Source organism: Colius striatus, chromosome 11 (assembly GCF_028858725.1).
Source record: "Colius striatus isolate bColStr4 chromosome 11, bColStr4.1.hap1, whole genome shotgun sequence".
In the NCBI taxonomy this organism is placed as follows: domain Eukaryota; kingdom Metazoa; phylum Chordata; class Aves; order Coliiformes; family Coliidae; genus Colius; species Colius striatus.
The window spans coordinates 6,300,862-6,321,193 of record NC_084769.1 but is presented as its reverse complement, the minus strand read 5'-3'; the positions used below and the strand labels follow the sequence as shown (position 1 = coordinate 6,321,193).

The 20,332-nt window shown below is 39.7% G+C and overlaps 1 protein-coding gene across 1 annotated transcript in view; it reads right to left on the bottom strand.

The window, feature by feature from the left end:
* The window catches only part of LOC133626382 (von Willebrand factor D and EGF domain-containing protein-like), a 182,898-nt gene extending 164,211 nt beyond the window's left edge, over window positions 1-18,687 (bottom strand). Inside the window, exon 1 of the mRNA XM_062005149.1 lies at window positions 18,591-18,687. Coding sequence (XP_061861133.1) covers window positions 18,591-18,687 — 97 coding nt within the window. The remainder of the gene's footprint in view (window positions 1-18,590) is intronic.
* Between the last annotated feature and the right edge of the window lie 1,645 nt (window positions 18,688-20,332).

The window sequence follows — 20,332 nt, the reverse complement described above, 5'->3', positions numbered from 1 at the left end:
GTTGGCTGTGTGACTTAATCATATCAGCCTACTCCTGCTGTTTTACTTCAATCATCTCCAACCTTTCTCCACTGAGCTGACAAAGATACTTTCTCCTGCGCTATGGAAAACATGATCTAAAACAATATGATGGTGTTAAAGTTCTGCTTGCATAATTTTGATAACATCCCATGTAACCAGTCACCTGGCAGGCTTTTTTTTTTTAATGAAATCACTCTTGTTATCAGCCTATTTTCATTCAGTTCTCACAAAAGCATTGCTCACAGCATGAGTTGTGCCAGACATTTCACTGTCTCTGTCAGGAACTCAGTAAAGATAATAAAAAGGGGCACATGCAGGCAAATATTTGAGAATGCAACATTTAAGAGCAGTGCTGTTGTTGATAAGCTTCAGTCATGTTGCAGAACATTAACAAAAAAAGCAACCAAAACCCCTAAAGTACCATTTCATTCATCAAGATATTTGTATTGCTCCCCAACGTGTTTACTTGCATCTGATATGTAACTCAATTGTAACTCAGGTTTCAATTTGAAGGTCTTCTGCTCTAAGAACTTTCTTCTCTGTAAGAGAAACAGAAAGCTCAGCAAGGCAAGCAAAGTCACTCATCTAAGGGTATAAGGCTCGGGACGAGCTCAGTGCCAGGGCTCCAGGGAAGTGGTGTGACAAAGGTGAGCTCTGGTATCTCTGGCAGGGGAAGTGCTTTCTGGTCTCAGTCCCTTCCCATCTGAAAAAGGATCACTCCTGCATGCACACAAGTGTACGCTGAGATCATCTGTTGTTTTTTTGCCTACATGTTTCTCTCTTGAAAAAGAACAACCTTTTTTTTTTTCACAAAGTCAATTGGCAATATCTACATCATTATGAAGCTTTCCTGGCACTGTGTTGGCTGATTGATGGCTGTGAAAATGCAGCATATTTCATTTTCTTTTTCTAGACTTTAAGCCAGCTGCTAATGGTTTTCACAGGGTGAAGCTGGCAGCTGCGGGATCAGGTCTCAAGGCTCTAAAATGTACATTTCCAGGAGAGCCACATGGGCTTTTGGTTGTTTCATTACTGGTCGTTACTGCTCACAAGAAGTGATCTAAGCAAAGTAGGTGCAGAGCCTGGCTGTAAATTCTGAGGTTTCATTGGAGAAACCACAGTCATTGACAGTGACGTCAATGATCTTGAAATCTTTATGCAATTAAAACTTCCTTTGCCTGTTTCCAAAACCCCATGGATTAATAGCTGACATTTATTTAGTTTTATTCATCTGCCTCTGCAAGTCAAATACAGAAACTAATACATAAGTTTTTCTCTCTTTATGTTAATTGTGAATGTTTGCCGAGGGCTGAAGTAAAGCAGGAATACCAGTGTGTCATTAGGCTGAGTGAGAGCAAGACTGTGGTTCTCCACAAACACCAGACAGCAGTAAGTAATCTTCTCCTACATGTCTTGGATAAAATCAGTATCAGTACTTGTTTCTTTTAAGAAAAAGGCCATTTGATATGAAATTATCTATATTTTGTCTGACTTTCCCGTATTTCCTGCACAGCATGGGGAAGGAGATGGCCATGGCTGCTGAGGCCAGCTGGGCTGTGGGATTGCTATGTTGTCTCTTCAAGCCTTCTGTTTTCCTAAAAGTCCTACAAAGGAGATAGGATCGGTCCCTCCTAGACATGCAGATGGCATGTTCTTCTGGGAGATGGAGGCAGAAAAAACACGTGGGTTTTGTCAGTGTTGCGTGTTACTCACTAGGATGACTTTTAACAAACCAAGCTGGATGCCTCTACCTTTCCTAGAGAAAGATGGACTCATCAGGATACCTTGGGAAAAAGAGGCATAGTTTTTGTAAGCTGCTGTCAGGTGGGAAGCAGACTGATCTGCTTTTGCATTTCCATTTTTTTTTTGAAGTGCTTCACAATGATTGAAATGGGAAAGCACAAGGCAGAAATGATTGTGTGGGAATTCCTGAGAGCAGCAAGAGGATTTCATAATCACACAAAACCATGCAAGCACACAAATTTTGCATTGTTGGCCAATGTTGGCTCTGTCTTCACAGAAAATTGACCTTGACAACAGACTTGAACAATTCTAAACAGGTTCCATAAGCAGAGATACTGTAAATCAGAACCTTCCTTCTGGGTAGGAAAGTCCCGTTCTCTTGATTTCTAATCTATATGAGCAATAAAAAGCATTCATAATTGTTAAGCAGCTGAAAAGCAGGCCTAGAGTGTACATCACTTTCTCCTGTGAGGCTCAGTGGGTCGAATTCTCTCTCATCATCGTGTGCCACAGAGGCTTTAGATAAGAAACTAGTGAAGAATAGCTGAACAGGGAAAGCTATTATCTCAAAAGACTGATATTTACTGGATTCCTGCTTTTTACCTTTCTAGCTGAGTCACAGAATTTCCTTTGTTGCTGCACGTTGGTTTTTCTCCTTTCTCTAGCAAACACCGTTGAACTGAGTATGCACACGTCTTATATGCTCTTATCTAGAATCATCTCCAAAAACCCTTTTAAGTCCTGTTCACACACAAATGAAACTTGAATACTTCCAGGGCAGAGAAGTACATTAGTAAGCCTGAGAATTAACAGCAGAATTGGGTCAATAAAAGAAGGATATGCTATCTGATCACAAGGTGACTGTTTCCACTGTAATGTGAAAAGCTGCTTTCAGTGCTAAAAATGCAGTAAAGCAACAGTTAAATTAATGCCACTGTATAGATTTCATTTGGATCCCCGTGTACGTATTTAGACTTGTGCAAGCAAAAGGAACAGCTATTAGGATAATCAGGGGAATGAAGAGCTTGCTTTGTAAGTAAAGATTAAAATTAATTTGCTTAGCCCAGCAAAAGGAAGACTGAGGATGCATTTCGTGCTGCTGACACGTGCATAGCAGCGAAGGGAACTGTAAGGTAAGGGAGAACACTGTTCTGAGAACATCCACAACAGGAGCAACATTGATGAACCCATTTGAGGTGGAAAATAGGGAATTTCTGCCTACTGAAAGGTATACATCTAGGTGACTTGAGCAAAATCTCTAGGATGGATTTGATGGCTGCCTTCATAGAATGGTAGGGGTTGGAAGGGACCTTTAGAGATCATCTAGTCCAACCCCCCTACAGAAGCAAGGTCACCTAGATCAGGTCACATAGGACCATGTACAGGCGGGTCTTGAAGTCCTCCAAGGAAGGAGACTCCACAACCCCTCTGGGCAGCCTGTGCCAGGGCTCCCTCACCTGAACAGTGAAAGAGTTTTTTCTTATGTTTAAATGAAACTTTCTGTGTTCCCGCTTCATCCCTTTACCCCTTGTCCTGTTGCTAGCTACCATAAAAAAAAGAGATGCCCCAACCTCCTGACACTCACCATTTAGATATTTGTAAATGTTAATAAGATCTCCCTTTAATCTCCTCTTTTCCAGACTAAACAGCCCCAGTTCCCGCAGCCTTTCCCCATAAGGAAGATGCTCCAGTCCCCTGATCATCTTGGTGGCGCTGCACTGGGCTCTCTCCAGCAGTTCTCTGTCCCTCTTGAGCTGAGGAGTCCATAACTGGACACAGGACTCCAGATGAGGCCTCACCAGGGCAGAGTAGAGGGGGAGCAGAACCTTCCTTGACCTCCTGGCCACACTCTTCTTGATGCATCCCAGGCTGCCATTGGCCTTCTTGACCATGAGGGCACATTGTTGGCTCATGGTTAGTTTATTATCATCATAGCAAGAGACTTGGTCTGAGCATGAGCAATGACATAGTTTGTACAGGAAGGGCTTTTATAATATAACTGAAGGAGCTCTGCATGGTGACATTTGCCAAATCCTCTTCACAATGAATCTTCTCAGAACCTGGGTGTGACCAAAGCAAATCCTCCAACAATGCTGGCTGGAATGATAACTCTAGCAGATCTTTTTCTTGTGAATGTAACACCTGGAAAATGTTCTGGAGAATGAATATGAGTCTGATGCGTGGAATCTCCCCCACAGGTTACTCGATGAGTATCTGCATATTACTGCAGCTACTGAAGCAGCAAACCTGGAAAGTTCTGATTGAAAGGATCAGGCAGCTCTGAGAGTTTTTAGACTTTTTGAGATGTTATTCCTGACCTCTGCAGATTTGATTTAATTCCTACAGGTCACATCATTGTTTATAATGTTTCACTTTTTGATAGAATGCTGTTATCTATTTTGTTATTTTATCATCAATTATTGAACTATTGTTGGAGGAGTGTAATACATTCAGCATCTTATCATAAATATCTTGGAATATAATACTTCTGATTTGTAGACCCTCACTATGAATAAATTAAGCTGGATTTAGGAGACTTACAGTCTGTTCTTCCTCTGTTCTTCGGAGGGCTTTGTGAATGTGCAATGAGAGCTCTTATTTCTTACTATGGGATTTTATTGCCACCGTGTAACTGGGTTAATATAAGAAGTATAAATAGGGATATACATTTCCCTGTGAGAGGTTTTAATATGGAGAAGAGCATCTGAAGTTCAAAAAATATGAGCTCAAGCACAGACTGTGCATCTTGCTCTATAAATAGGAAGAGAAGCCACCACTTCAAGTACTGAAGAAGGAATGGAAAGGTAAAAAAAGTCATTGGATGTTTTTAAGCCTTCTTGCTCCATTCTGTAACTACATTTTAACAAACATCCTAAAATGCCTCAGTTGCTTCCTCTCACCTGCTGGTCTGCTGCACAAACTTTCACAAAGGGAAAGAAAGGGAGCAGAGTGCAAGAGAAGATGGAAGAGTATAACAGCCAGAATATTTTGCCTACTAATAGCTGTCTTTTTGGTCTGCATGTTAGTTCATGTCGATGGCAATCCAGACAATAACCATATTCTACTTTAAAAACAAAAAACCCCACCAAGACACATTTAGTACTCTTTTTAGTGAGGAATACAATCTAAATCCTGTGACTCTCTCTCCTGTGCATGAGGATAAAAAAAATCCCCGTGCCATATTCTCATCCTTTACTTCTTTCAATGGTATTTTAATAGCACTTTGTCCTCAAGGATACAGGTGATATCCATGCTCTCAAACGAAAGGGAGGTTGGAGGCTGCTGCCAGCAGATGAGGATGGAGCTAGCACAGCTGTGCCTAAAGAGATAACAGCTGAAAAGGACTGAGGTGGCACACCAAGGGGGAAGAACAGCTGGAAAACCAAACAAGAGGTTTAATAAAGAGGCACGTATAAACTGGCTTAACTGAGAAAAGCAGGTGTTGAGTCTGGAGAGGTGAAGGGTTGCTGCAGGAGCCCTGGCCAGGGGAGTGACTCCTGGGGAAGGATTAACAGGAGCAGAAAAAGGAGGGAGCAGTTTGTGCTTCATACAGGTAGGAGGAAATACTTTTCTTGCAGCTCAAGGCAGTAAAACCCATGGGGAAGGGGTTTGGCACAATATGCTTTTATGGTTTTCCTTCAAAGTAAAAAGGACTGCTGGAAACTGGCACAAGGCTGCTGCTGCTCTCAATCCTCCTGGGCTGATTTCCTCAGGATTTACTGTGGTTTTCTGTAGGAACAGGGGAGGGCAAGTTCACAGACAGGCTGTCTCTAAAGCTCAGTATTTTGGAGCAGGGGTTCATCACTCTTTGTGTGGTGCTACAGATGATAACCTTTTATTCTCTTTTTCAACCTTACCAGATCAATTTTCCTTTGGCCCTAAATATGAGAGTGCAACAGGCATTCTAAACACAACAGGCATTTTATTTAAAAGCTTAAAAATCACCCTAGTCTAGAATAAAACTGTGATTTCCCATTGTTGATCACTGCTGTAGCTCTCTTTGCTGCTCTGTGGGCTCTTAGTGTACTACGTTTCGCTGTGAAATCCAGTCAGATTAACGACTTTGGGGTCACTCGAGATTTACATAACTTATATCGATGGCTTGGTGTTTAAAGTGCTTTGCAAAATCAGGAAATAAATTGTAGGCTTTATAAAAGTATCATAATTAAAAATTGACTTATACTAACAGTTGGCTTCAGGAGTGTGTGTGGAGTTCAAGTATGATGGATAGTTTTGCTCAATGAAAACTATAAAAAATGGGAGAGACTTACAATGATAAAGAGCAATTTTTTTTAGGTGATTACATTACCAATTTTTATGTTGCTACTTGCATTGCTTCTGTGCATGTTTTATTGACTTCAGCGTGACCAATTTGTGGAAGGAGACCAATATTTGTATTGTAGTGAAGAAATATGATCACATTCAAATGCAAAGTGTCTTCTTGAACCAAGTATAAAGCTTCAGAAGTCAGAAGTCAAACACTTGTTTTGGTTATGTCTTTAATATGACTTAATCACTCCAGAACTTGGCAAGTTGTGATAGCTTTCTATTATAAACAAAGGGGAGGGAAATATTCTTCCCTTTCCTCACATTAGCAAACAAAATCTTCAGCTAGTGAATGTCATTTTTTCAGTAGTTTGATTTGGGAGCAGCAATGAAAAATATATGCCATGGGAATCGGTGACATGTAAAGGTTGGTCTAATTGGGGTTATTTTTTAGTGAAAATGAGTTTGAGGGCAGCTGTTGCAGTGCAAAAATGAGCCAAACTGTACTCTCCTTATGACTGGTCTATTCCCAGTGAAAATCAATGGAGATGGACAGAACCAATGGCCTTTAACATGGTATTATAGGGCTCATAACATGAGATCTTTCTGTAAGAAATCAGACACTCTTGCATTTTATTTGCTACCAAAACTCACTTATTTGAGCAGGATAGTGAGATGTGCAAAATGATTGTTCTACCCTGCTATTACAAGTAGAGATGATACCTTCCTACCCCTTCCCCCTGCAAGAGAGGTGATGGGAAGGGCAAAATGTCCAATCTCCAACAGCTGCACAGGAGAAGACTGAGCAGGAGCTGGAGACTGGAAACAGCAGATATTGGGGTGAGGTGGGCTCTGGATAGGATGGGAGAAAAACAGAGTCCTGGGACAGTGACAGATGGCACAATGGCATCAAAACATCTTGCTACAGCTCATCATAGAGCTATTAACTCCAGAACGATGAATTGAGTGGACAAATGTCTCTTATTTGTGTAAGACATGCTGTCCAACTGCAGAAGCAGGGCAGTGCTAGCTGGAGGCTCGTTCATTTCAATCCAAAGCTTTCCTATAGTGCAGCAGTGTATGTACAGCAAGGAGCACTCTCTCATGATGGAATCTCATGTTCAACAAGCTGAACTTTTATGATATGGATTTGAAATAAGTGTTGATCTATATGCCAGATCTCTGTGATAATTAAATTCCATTTAGTGCCTACTTTTCCCCTAGTTTTGTAGCTCATTTCTGGTTTGCTTCACTACCTTAATGGTCTGAGAAGCCAAAACAGGATGGGAGCCTCTGAGAATAACAAAACTGGGAGCATAAGGCAAATAAGAAAAACAGGGGATATATGTAAAGGTTCTTGATGGTAATCCTGTAGCCCAAGTGGTATGTTAAGCCAAAGAGACCAATTTCATTCAGTGGCTATTCTAGAGCTGCTCTTCTACTCTTTGATGCTCTCTGTAACTCTCAGCTCACATGTTTCTTCACAGCTTCACTTACGTTTCAAATGAACAACACACACTGATAAGTTTTTCTGGACCATTATTTCTCAGTTCCCTGAATTATGGGCTAGTGGCAAAATCACACTGATGAAATCTTCCAGATGCCTTATCTGAGTTTCAGAAATAAACAACTTGTTGGGTTCACTCTTGAACTCTCTCAGAAAATAGATCAGTAGGGGTCACCAGAAAGAAGCAAATCTTTGTATTTCATCGGGAATGCTTATGGATTTATGCAGTGTTTTTCAGCTAATCTTTTAGAGGGGATAATTTAGTTTTCAAAAACCAAGACAAATTATTTTTCTGCAGATGACAGGTATTTCCTACTAATGAAAATGCTATTACAGAAGGCTCATGTTAAAAAGAAGGGGGGGGGGGAAGGGCTTGTGTGCAATTTCTCGCTCACGTAATTGCATGGTGATACTGAAAAAACACTGTGATTTGAAATTTCACTCCAAGCTAAAATAAGATGCTTGCTCTTATGGTTTAGTAACTTGTGTTAGAATACTGGCTAATATAGCAGCATGAATTTTAGCTTTTTCAACTGGGCTTAAACAAGGCAGTAATGTTTTGGTTTTGGTACAAACTCACTGCAGGTATCTTTAGCTTTATAACAGTAGAAATATAGATTATGGCTTTTCAGAATTTGTTTCAGCTCTGTGCTTGCAAATCTTGGGAGGTACATTGCATGAGGTGATGAGAGGTTTATCCAAGGATGCTTGAAAGGACAGCCTGCTCAGGTAGAAAGAGGAATGGTTGTGTATACTTTGGGAGAAAAGAACAAAAATAGCATGGCTGGAGTGCAGTAGGGACTTGAGGAAGAATTTGGCTCAGCACTATGTTATTGCACTTCTATTCATTCTTACTGCTGAGTAAAGGCAAAGTTTCTCAACGAATATTCAGACAACAATCAGTTTGGCCTTAACAAAAGCTGAGAACGAGTCAAGAAATGCCTAATTTACCAAAATGCATAGATTGCTGTATTTTTTTCCAGTGGCTTGATGTCTTTCACAGGAGAGACCTGGGTCTCACAGGCGTATTTGGATGTAGTGAGAGCAGAGATCTGCCTGTGCCCAGCAAAGCTGCATAGTTCATACTCCTGTCAGTGCACAGTCATGCATATTCTTCCATGCTTTGTCTTGTCCTTCTTCAGTCTAGGTAAAACTGACATTATCTTCCCCCTCCCTTCTTGAATGTATATATTTCATAGCTAATGAAAGAGCTCAGGAAATATAACTGTCCTTTGTATTGATTTTGCTTTTATATAGTGCCTTTTCCCAAATGGATGCCAGGATGCACTCTTAAAATCAAACTATATAGAACAATAATTTCAGCCAGAATGGAAAAACATGGCAGTGCACTTTAGCACTAGATAACACTTTGGGAAATGAAGGTGGTTTTAAGGAGCAGGAATAATCTCATGGCTTTGAAGAAGTTATTAGATATGGGTATGGAGCAAGACACAGAGCAGCCTTTCTCACCCCCAGCTGCCTGCACTGCACAAGAGGGAGACACTTCTCCAGCTCCTTGCTCAAACCCTCTAGTATTAGAGAATGGGTGTTCTCAGGCACATCTTATAGGCTGGAATATCATTTAAGCTAAGGGTGCTCTTAAGGCATCAGATATCAGTTCATGTAACAAATAGCACAACAGCCCTCAGCTCTTCATACAGAATTTACCAAAATATATACCTGTTTAGCTGTCTGCTGTGTGCCAGCAAATAACTGCCAGCCCCAGCCCCAGGGCCCTCATCAGAGCCTCCCAAATTAAGGACTCCTTTGCCTTCAGTAAAATTATGATTTTTGTAAAAGTTCATTTTGCTTTCTTTATGCAAAATATCCAGTTCCCTTATGTCCTCTCTTAAGCATAAAACAGCAGCAGATACAGGGTAGTCCGTGGCTTGCTTTTTGCAGAAAAGGACCTTTGATTAAAAACAAACAGTTGAAAAATCAGTGTGGTAGAACCCTGCTTCACAAGCACAAATGAACATAAATCACTCCTTTCTGCATTGTTGGGGACTCACAAACAAGTATCATTACTAATATTGAAATTTGCCTCTTTTACTTAGCTTGTTCATTCTTCTAAAAGATGTATGTGTGGGTTAGAGCTGGTCAGGAATTTTAAGTGTTGATTGTTTTATATGCTGCTAATGAAACTTTTCATAGAAATGTGCAAGATTTGGGAAGGTCTGTATTTTCTGGTACAGATGTTATCATAGGAAGGGAGATATTTGGATACTTATGCACTTGGGTGTATGGTTTTGACCAAAAAACCCATGTATTCAATTGACTGGTCAGCCTACCTACCTGTCTAACTCTCAACTGGAATTGCTCAATGTTTTACTTGTTATAAATAGCAGATATGCATTATGCCACAGAGTGAATCAAGCTGCTGTCCATTGCAATTATTTACACGCTTACAGTTAACAAATTCATGGGAGAATGACACTGAAGCCCTTATTCCAAGATGTATTTAATTACTAATAGAAAGTGAAACAGTTCAAATAAGAGACCTGAAGATATTCTCTCAGGCATAATCGATGGATCAGTTCTGCAGGCACTTGTCTGTGACAGAACAGATCGATCCAACTCCTCTATCCTAAAACACAACATCTTTCCTGTCAGAAGTGATTAACAAAATGTCAGGCTATCAGTTAGCACTTTGGGTTTTTCCTGGTTCTGTCTCAGTGGGAAAGTAAATTTTTAATTGTTTTCAATTGCTAAAGCATTCAGACAGGGAAAAAAACCTTCCTGTGTGGATCAACAGCAGTTACTCAAGCTAAAGTAGGTTATCATTGGGAAGCTGTATAGTCTATAAACTGTTATGCAGATAATCACAGGATAGAGATGGGCTATAACAGCAGTGAGCCCCTGATGGAATTCAGAGGCAAAATCACACTTCATGAGGAGATTTGTACAGTGTATTGTTTGTCGTCATCATAAGGTTTGTCACAGTATTTCCACAGCACTAATTTTGGCAATAATTACATGAAGCAGTGGTAACGGTGGTAGCTAAAATGGTGTTTCCTATGCTTGCATACACACATGGCCACCTGTGCTACCTTTTAAAGGTTTGCAACATTTTAGTTTTAAATTCAACTTAGCCTCACTAAAAGCAATTGTTATGTATTATATCATTAATTTAATTATTAAATAAGATTGGTATTTAAAAATATTAAAGTATTAATGAATGTTAAGGGTTGTCAAAGGAATACCTTATCCCTGTTTGCTAACCATCTGCAAGGTTTTAAATGTGAGAACCTCGCCAAAGGGTCTTTCAGAGAGCCTGTGCTTCACTACCAAGAAAAGATTTCTCAGCAAAGCTGATTGTGAGAAGCCAGAATAAAGTTGTTTGCTTCAGCAGCCTTAAAAAAGTAAAATTCAATGCCACCACAGAAACCACTTTGGGAGACAGCAATTTTTCCAGATAGTCATTGAATATACAAACAGTATTCAGTGTTTATGCCACCAGCAATTCTGAGTTGTAAATGAGCTCCTTCCAGCACAGTTTTTCAAACTTGTGAGTACTTCTGTTCTGGTGTCCTTGAGATCTGTGCAGGGCTGACCAGGCTTGGCTTGCCAGGTTCCCTCACATCCCAAGTGCACTTAATGAGGATGCTTGGTATTTCCAGGAGGCAACCTGCAAGCTCAGAACTAAGATAGAAGATGAAGTTGTTTTGAAGCAGCAGCTGAATAATATTGTCAGGAGTATATTAATGAGAGAAAGTGTCTATGCACCCATGCCAAGAGTACAGGCAATAGCAAACAGAAACGTTAGTGGGTAACAGGCATTATGAAGCAGCAGGAATAACTATAGGTGATTTTTCTGACTGAGAGATCAGTTATTGGGAAAACAGAAAAAGTGAAGGGATAGGGGTAGGTTTATGATTTATGATCTATGTCAAAGCTATTTGTATTGCAAGGCAGCAATCACATCAAGAGGAGAAAATAGTTGTAAAATTTCTCTGGGAGATGTATAGCTTGTGCTGGGATCATAGTCTGCAGCTTGATTCCAGCTACCTTGATATATATCAGTACCTGTAAGCCTAATGCCCTCACACAAGCACATGCTAGGGACGGGGATTAAGTCAAGCTTCAGCCCTCCGTATCTGAGCCCAAGTACTTTTATACAGTCGTAGTTCTTTAACTATGATATCTCAAGGATATTTAAACCCTTCACTCCTATGAGGTGTGTTGCAGTTGGCAGGATGGTGTTGGTGCTGTGCTGGGAGGTAGGTGTTGTGCAGGCACAGCTGAGTCCTGTTCGATGCAGTTTCAGCAGATGCTCACCTGCCGGGCAGGGCACGTTGTGTCTCTGCACAGGTACCACACCACAGAGGGAGGAGGATGGACAAAAAGCATCTTTCTTCCAGACTGGGAATGCTGCAAGCTACTCCAGCTTTCCCAATGGAACTGTTCACAGTGGTTTATTAGGGACTTTTTATATAGGATCAATTGAAATACCTAGTGCAGGCAAAGGACTGAAAATTATGTGAAGGTGGAGGACTCCTACATTTAACAATTTCAACAATTATGAATGAGACTTTTAAAGGATATTATAGGAGGAAAGAAGCCCAAATGCTTCAGAAATGTCATGGGGTGTGGGTGATTGAGTCCCACTGGCACTTACAAGACTTTGTTGGAGCAAAAAACAACTTCTGGGGTAGTTATGGGCTAGCTAAAGGAGAAAGATAGCTCCTGTCACCCTTTGTTTTTATTCTGCTTTATACACACTCAGAAAAGAAAATGTTCATGTATTTCAGCACTTAAAGAGTGAGATGCAAGTACATTGGGTAGGAAATAGCCTCCCCTTCATTTTCCATGCATTTATTGCAAAAGAGAAACAGGGAATTAATTAGATTTCACCCTGCTTATGGTTTTGTTTCTAGCTCTGATCCCAACATCTAATAAAAGAACAGAGCAAAAGTCTCTCTGAACTTTGATATTTTTTTTTCCTCTAGCCCATTAAGAACAGAGCTGATCATAAGGCAGCCTGAATGAATCAAAGTATCTATGCTGTGTTATTGAGGGAGGCTGAGTCACAGGCAACTAATTTTATAGCATATCCATAGTTGATTATAAAGTAAATAATTGGAGGACAGGGACAAAGAAGACGATTAAAAATAGTCTCTGAAAGATGTTGGCGTATCTGCCTGTTCTGGCAGCTGGACCAGATCAACAAATAACATCTCTAATTGATGCAATGAGGTCTAATAATGCTAATTTGAGAGAAGCTTTTAATTATTAAAATATGAATAACAAAATGTTAACTATTAAACTAGTAACTGAGTTTTACCTCCTTTTGCTCTTCGTGTAGGTCTGTAGAAAATCAATGAGATAAAATGCCATTCCAAGTTGACCTGACAGTTACACAGCAGCAAAAGACAAATTTAAACAGATTGAGAAGCATGAAGGAGATGACATGACAAGCTTCTCTCTGTAAAGGAATGGTCTAGTTCAGATCCCAAGTCAGTCTTCACATTTGCCATGAAACTCATTATAAGGCTAATTATTCAGGAACTTCTGAGAGCCCTCCATCTCTCTATCATCTTCTAGACTTTTTCCATAGACTTTTGCCTTCTGAGACAAATGAAACATATTTTGACTTGCCAGTTAAAAAATGGAGAGAAAATAAGACTGTGAGTCCAGGATGAAAATTTTATGCTTTTTCTTATTAGCAAAAGGAGAAGGAGAAGTTGGGGTATCCACCAGTTCATGGAAAGTGCAAAAGCTACTGAGCTGACGAGGCATTAACAAGACACTGCATGAGGGACCATTTACTGAAACTGTCAACTCGCAAAGCTGTCAAGGGACAGTTGAGTTGTAAAATGCTCCAGCTACCACAGGAGATGCATTATATTATTGTGGTATACAGATAAATTACTATCCAACTCGTGGAAGCTGCTTTGTGAACAAAATAAGGGAATAAGATAAACTTGTTCTCAATCGATGAATTAATATAAACCCAGCGAAAGGAGCAGAGCAGACTACTACAATCCTTCAACTATATTAGGCAATCAATTGTTTTGCCTTTCGATATGTAGAATATTCCCTTGCAGCAATCTGTGGATGCCATGCAGTGTGAACACGGCAATCAAAGTAATAGATGTCAGAATAATCAAAATAGTATGTGTCAGAAAGAAGCAAATGAGTACATACATTCATTAAGTAAATCTCCTAAGAGCTTAACACACAAAACTCTTTCCAGAAAAGCTGTACAAACAATTACATGGTTTTACTGACATTTCAAAGTCAGATGAAAAATATTCTTCAAACTAATCCACTTTTTTTTTCCCCCCCTCAGCTTTCATAATAAATAATCTCTACTTAGGGCAAAACACATAGTGTAGCTGTCACAATGAAATTAATAAAGGTCATAACTGAAGGTAAAATATACTACTTTGAAGAAAACACAAAAAAAATATTAACAAAGCAATATATGCTGCCAGCCAAACTTTAACCAAGTCTACTCCATTTTTGGAGTAGACTGGGCATTCAGCAATGTCTAGCACTAAAACTCCATCTGTGAGGTGACAAGAAAGCAAGAGAGAGAGTAATCAAAAGTCAGAACAAACCTACAAATGTCCAGTGAAATGAATTTGTAGATAGAATCAGGCAAACTGGTAATCTGACTGCCGTGAGAACGTTTCCCAATAAACTATTCAAAGTACAGTATAAAGTCTTTGAAAAATAGAGAAAATGGTGTTACAATGTTGTCAGCCTTTTGAAGCAGCAAGCCTGGGTCACAAAAATAGGGAGGAAAAAAAAAAAGGAAGTGTATTAAAATGAAAGAGCCATTTCCAAAGCCAGAAATATTTTATTAGGCTACAGAAGTGGTTTAGGAAGAAGTCGGAACAGGACAGAAAACAAACTATTTCTCTAATAGAGTTAATGCAGGAGTGACTTTTCCATCAGCTATATTTGTATGATAAAGGAGATGTAGCATTTTTGGAAGCGAAGGCATCCTTTCCTGAATGAAATCAAAGGGGATTTGGGGGAAATGTCAAGTATTGATTGTGTAAAATATGTCAAGTATTCTAAAACCCACCAACAATACTTTCTGTCCCCTTGTGTTTGTGTGTGTAGCCATTTGACTTCAGAGTTTACAAGGAAGATGGAGAAAGCATTTTTATTACACTCCTGTTTACTATATGGGCTTTCTTTTCGGTTATGAGTTGTACTGCAGTTAATGGGGCTGGGTTGTGACTTGTGAGGCCTCAGTACAGATCCCAGCTACTCCAAAGGATTTTCTGCATGACCTTGAGCCACTTCACATCTCCATCCCATCTGTAAAACAGAATGATGATGCTTCCTCTCCGCAGCAATTTGTCTTGTCAATTTAGGAACAAACACTGATTTGTCTTGACTACTTGCAGCTCCTATCGATTGCAAAGGAAGTTAGATGTATACAATACTTCTCTGGATTTGGCATTTGGAGACAAAATAACTTTGAGGAACTGGACCATTAAAGCAAACATTTTGGCCATGAATGTCCTATATTGTTATGAATAGTGTCTAATAAAAGGATCCTCAATCTGAGTACAGCACAGAGTAATAAATAACTGTTAAGGAGTTTAAACAGCGTGTACATTTGGCAGGTCAATGGGAAACAGGCAAATCCTTGCAGTAGAAAGGCAGCTCTCTCACGCCAAAGACATTTTTTTTAAGCCTGTATAACTTTGAAAGCAATCACTAATTTTCATCAGAAGATCAAAAGGCAAAAGCATGAGGTAAAAAACATTTCCCTACCAAATTTCAAAGTCCTAAAATCCAGTAGTGACATACTGACAGTGCTCAGGGGAGTCACAAATGCATTCATTGTAAGGTGGAAGAGGTTCTCTCACCCCCACACTGCAACTGCCAACTGATTTTGCCTTCCCTATGAAAGAACTGTTCCTGCAGTAAGAATAACCCCGTTGTCTTTCAGATAAAAAGGAATGGAACAGAAAAGTTATCAGCAAATAGAAATCATTGTACAACCCCTGCTACTAGCTTTGCTCTGATGGGAGAGAATCAGATAGAATCAGATCTTGCTCTTAGTTTGAACAATACAAACTGGCTTAATTCCAGACAATGAGGCCAACGGGGTTACTTGATGTTGACAAAAGCTTAAATAAGAGGGAAATAAAACATTAACCTGGAAATAGCTTTTGATAATTAAAAATAATACTGAGAGAGATATAGTGTAATAATACTGTAAAGGTTGTTCCTCTCCCTTTGGGAGTTGTTACTGCTTATTTGCTATGGCCAGGGAAGTCCTGGTTTTACTTCTGCAGGAAAGCATTCAGCAGGGTATATTTTATTTGCACTGTGCTATAAATGTCTGCCATACTCTCCACAGAATGAAGATATGGAACCAGAATAATCCTAGTGTAATATCTAAAGCCACTGCAATGTCTCTGACCAAACCTACTCATGGTCCAAGAGCTCCATCCCTGCAATCTCTTTCCAGACCAGATTCCCTAGGGCTTCCCTGGGGATGTTTTCACCCCTCCTGTGCTTTGGTACCCGGAGGGTTGGAGCCTTGGAGCTTCAGGGTGATGCTGGGAACCTGAGTAGCATATTTGAGGTCTGACCAAGGAGCGGGAGGGTTTGTGGTCTGTGGTAGATACATGAAGTTGGAAAGGTCTTGAATAGTTTGAACTATTCCTTTTGAAATACTCATGGGGAAAAGTTTTCTCAGCTCTAGTATTCTTTTGCTTATGGCATAGAAAGTCCATGGTACTCGGATGTTACAGCAGAAGCTCACAGTGAGATCATGGGTTGCTTGTGGGTAGTTAAATTGCAAGACAGCCTGAATAATTTTTGCCATGCTAGACTATTTTTGTTTACTTTCTTAAGTCAAACTGGACCATTAAGATTGTTTCAGAATGCACAGTATTTTTGTGCTATCTGTACAGGAGCCCAACCCTCCCTTGACACCATTCTCTCTCTTCTTCTCTTTCTTAATCTCAGAATACACTCAGGTTTTTTTTTTTTCCTACATGCTTTAGAGTTCTGGAAAATCCACAGGAGTGGACTTGCAAACAAGTAACTGCATCTCCTTTTACTGTATATGTAACACCTTGCAGTGGAGATTCAGTGGTCTTCCTGAGCTTCAAGGGAGGCTGGTGTCTTTGCAGGAAACTCACAGCCACGTTGAAAACATTTTCAATTGTACATTATGAAGAAGCTTCAGAGGGAATGGGGGAGCAATTCCATCTCAATGGTGATGTTACACACAACTGTCTCTTTTAAGAGAAATACTTTTGTCTAAAATACCTCTGTAAAGAAACTTTTGTCTTTTTCTTTTGATTGACTTATTTACTGAATTTTATCCGAGAGAAGTCTGACAAGCTCTGTGTTGTGTCAGCCCTCCCACATCTATGATTCACTGAGTTGCTTTTGTCCCTGATGCTTTACTTAATCTTCTACCAGAGAGCAGCTACAGACATTATTGGTGACACTTTCAAGTTTCTCAGTCACAGGAAATGATGTAAAAAACACAAGTAATGAGAATATTCTCAGTCACTGGGAGCTCCGTTCCCTAAAATAATGCTGCAGAAGATGATAAAGCTCTTCCTTGGTCTTTAAAGGACTTTTTCATCTTTTTAACAAGGCATCTGCAGAAAGCTGTTTGGTCAGACATTCCTTATTCACAGTAAAATTCCTATGGGATTAGTAGGTTTGTTAGAGTATAAAAGTAAACAGCATATGGCTCTGTTAATATCCTTATAGTGTCACAACACAATCTGTCAGAATGCAAACTTTTTTGAGCAGTTTCTTTTACTTCAAGTTCACACACACAAAAAAAATAAACCCATCCAACAAGTCTTATGAATCCTTCTGCATCACCTAAGAGAAAGCAAGCCATTTACTTCTTGTTTTGTGTTCCCAGTTTAATAGCTATGTCTATACATATTACCATCAGTAACAATAATACATTGGAAAATACAGTTACTTAGTTACTGGGAGTTAAAAGGTCATTTCCCCTTGATGAAAAGCATGTTCTATCAGATAAGTAGCTGCTACACTCCATAAAACTGGCAACCCTTCAAAAGGTTTCAGAAATTAAAGGCATTGTATGAAGATAAAGGCGATAAGGTCACTTGCCTTGTGTTTAGTCCTGCAAACCTTTCTAGGTGACCCTTTGATATTCAAATAAAGAGTGCTTTAAATTGCTTTATCTTCATAGAGCTAATGAGTGCTGTCTGACAATCACTTTTAACACTAGTTGAAACTCTGCTGGAATTAAATCTTGTAAAATATTGCAATGTATTTCCATTAAGGGGGAGAGTGGCATTGCAGAGTTTGCCAAAGCTGTATCCATAATCACTCACAGCGTTACGCTCTGGTCCTGCTGCTTTTCTCAGGTTTTTTGTATTAACTCTGTTTTTACTGGCTGAATAATGTCTAATGTGATTTTCAGTATATTCATGCAGCAGATTAATAATGCTGTATAAACAAGCTACATATGTAAAATCTATATCACCTTCAAACTCTATGCTAGAGTGAAACAAGCCTTACATTTAATGCATACAGTAGTAGAGAAATGACTCATGAACTTTTTATTGCCAGAGAATGTATAGTTGTGCATTATTATATGTGTAATTAACTAATCTATAATGTTGTTGTGATATATGATGGACATATTTCTTTCCTTAGAGGAACAGATTCTTATTGTAAAGCCTTCTCTTATCATTCATTTTGTATGTTTCATTTATGGGAAAATGCTATTAATAGTCTTTAAATCAGCTGCTTTTTTTTAATAGGAAGGAAGAATCTTCACAGGTCTGTAATTTATTTAAAAAAGAGAAAAAAGGAGGAAAAAAAAAGGGAAGTTCTCTAATGGATCATAAACGTTGCATGCTGCAAACATTCTTGGTTATCCCTGTGACCTTCATTACCTTAGAAATCAGTTATTTTACCCTTACTTCCATTCTCTTTTGGAGACACTTTCTAATACAGCCTGTGATCACTCCAACCCACATTCAAAGGTAAATGTAAATAAGAACATCTTAGTTTGAAATGCACATGAACTCAATCTCCCAAATGAGTAAATAATTAAAAAGTACAAAATCCTTACCTAATGGAGCTGACTCAGTGCTAATGGCCAACAGGGGAATCCAACAGAGGTAGGCAAAAAGTTGGAGATGCTGATGGAAAGGAAAGGGCTGCTGCATGTTGTCCAAAATAGGCTTTATTCATGTATCTGCAGTTGCTTAGAAGTTAAGTTTTGAAGTACTAAACTTTGCAGGAAAAGCCATCAGCCTGCCAGCCTGCCTGTTTCAATTTTTCCCCTCCTTTCTTTCTTTAGTTCTTTTCAATCCACTCTTTTGGAGAGGGCTGAATGTGTCATTAATCCCAGAATTTCCAAGAGGGAAGCCCTCCAGCTGTACACAAACCACACTCACCCCCACAAACAGATCAGCGGTGAGCATGTGTCCCTGCAGCTGCTCTGGCTGCAGCTGCTCTGCTTCACACACCCGTAAGTCACCCGCGTACACGTGGAGGGTGAGAACAGAGGGTGCCCTCAGTGCCGGGGGTAGGAGGTGATCCTGCAGAAATTAGGGTGTCTGCTCATCAGGATTTGAAAGCTGGCCACACTCACTGCAGATTATTGCAGTCATATCTGATGCTGTGTCTATATGAGAGGGATTTAAAAAGTGCTAAAATATGAACTTGTAGTTTGGGTTCCAATTCCTGGAGGTTACTTTTATGCAGAACAGTTACAGAAGCAGTCTGTGAGGTACAAACAGCAGTCCTGGAGGTTTGTGTCTTGTGTTGCTCTATCATTGTCTGGTATTTTACAGAATAATCCTTTGCTACTGAACTAAAGTGCAGCAGGGTTTGCTCTGGTGACCCGTCCTGAAAAATGATTTGTACGTTTCAGAAGGTCGTCTTAACAGCAATAATAACAGAAATAGAAAAGAGAAGCAAACAGCAGGGAAAGAATTCCATCACTCATGTTGTTCAATCACTTTTTTTTCTGAAGTTTAGTCTCATTGGAAAGTGCCCACTTGGTACCACAAAGGTCCTTTGGGCTATTTCTAGTCAGTGTGAACAATGTTTATGGTATGGTGATGTATGTTGTCAGCTTAATGTGCAATATGAAGAATTCACTATTAAATAGAGGTAATGAGATGAAGCTGGAACACAAGAAGTTCCATTTAAATATAAGAAAATACTATTTCACTGTGAGGGTGAGGGAGCCCTGGCACAGGCTGCCCAGAGGGGTTGTGGAGTCTCCTTCCTTGGAGGTCTTCAAGACCCACCTGGACATGTTCCTATGTGACCTGATCTAGGTGACCCTGCTTCTGCAGGGGGGTTGGACTAGATGATCTCTAAAGGTCCCTTCCAACCCCTACCATTCTATGAAATCATGTGCTATACTCTGATATTCATGGCATCTTATTCAGAAAATATTGTCTCCTCACCCATTGTTCGGTGTTCTCTGTACCTGCCAGCACTTCTTTGGCTTGTCAAGTTTGATTATTTTCTGTCTGCTAGTTTAAGTGAGGATATTGTGAATTATGTGATAACAGAGAGTAATACACAAGTCTGTAAACATTCCACGCAAATCACTGTCAGCAGCATTTCATCTGGAAGCATAAACGAAGCCATAACAAATATTTTTCAGTACAGCCAAGGAGTTTCAAATGCTGTTCATTTGGCTTAAGTACATCTCTTGAGGAGGTTTACCATTGGGTTCCTTGAGGGAAATATAGGTTATTTAAGAAGAAAGGTCCAAAAAATTTCTGTGAATTTTGATTTTTGGATTTCAATGTTGTGAAATCACTGCTTTTAATAGCCTTGTTGGATTAGCTG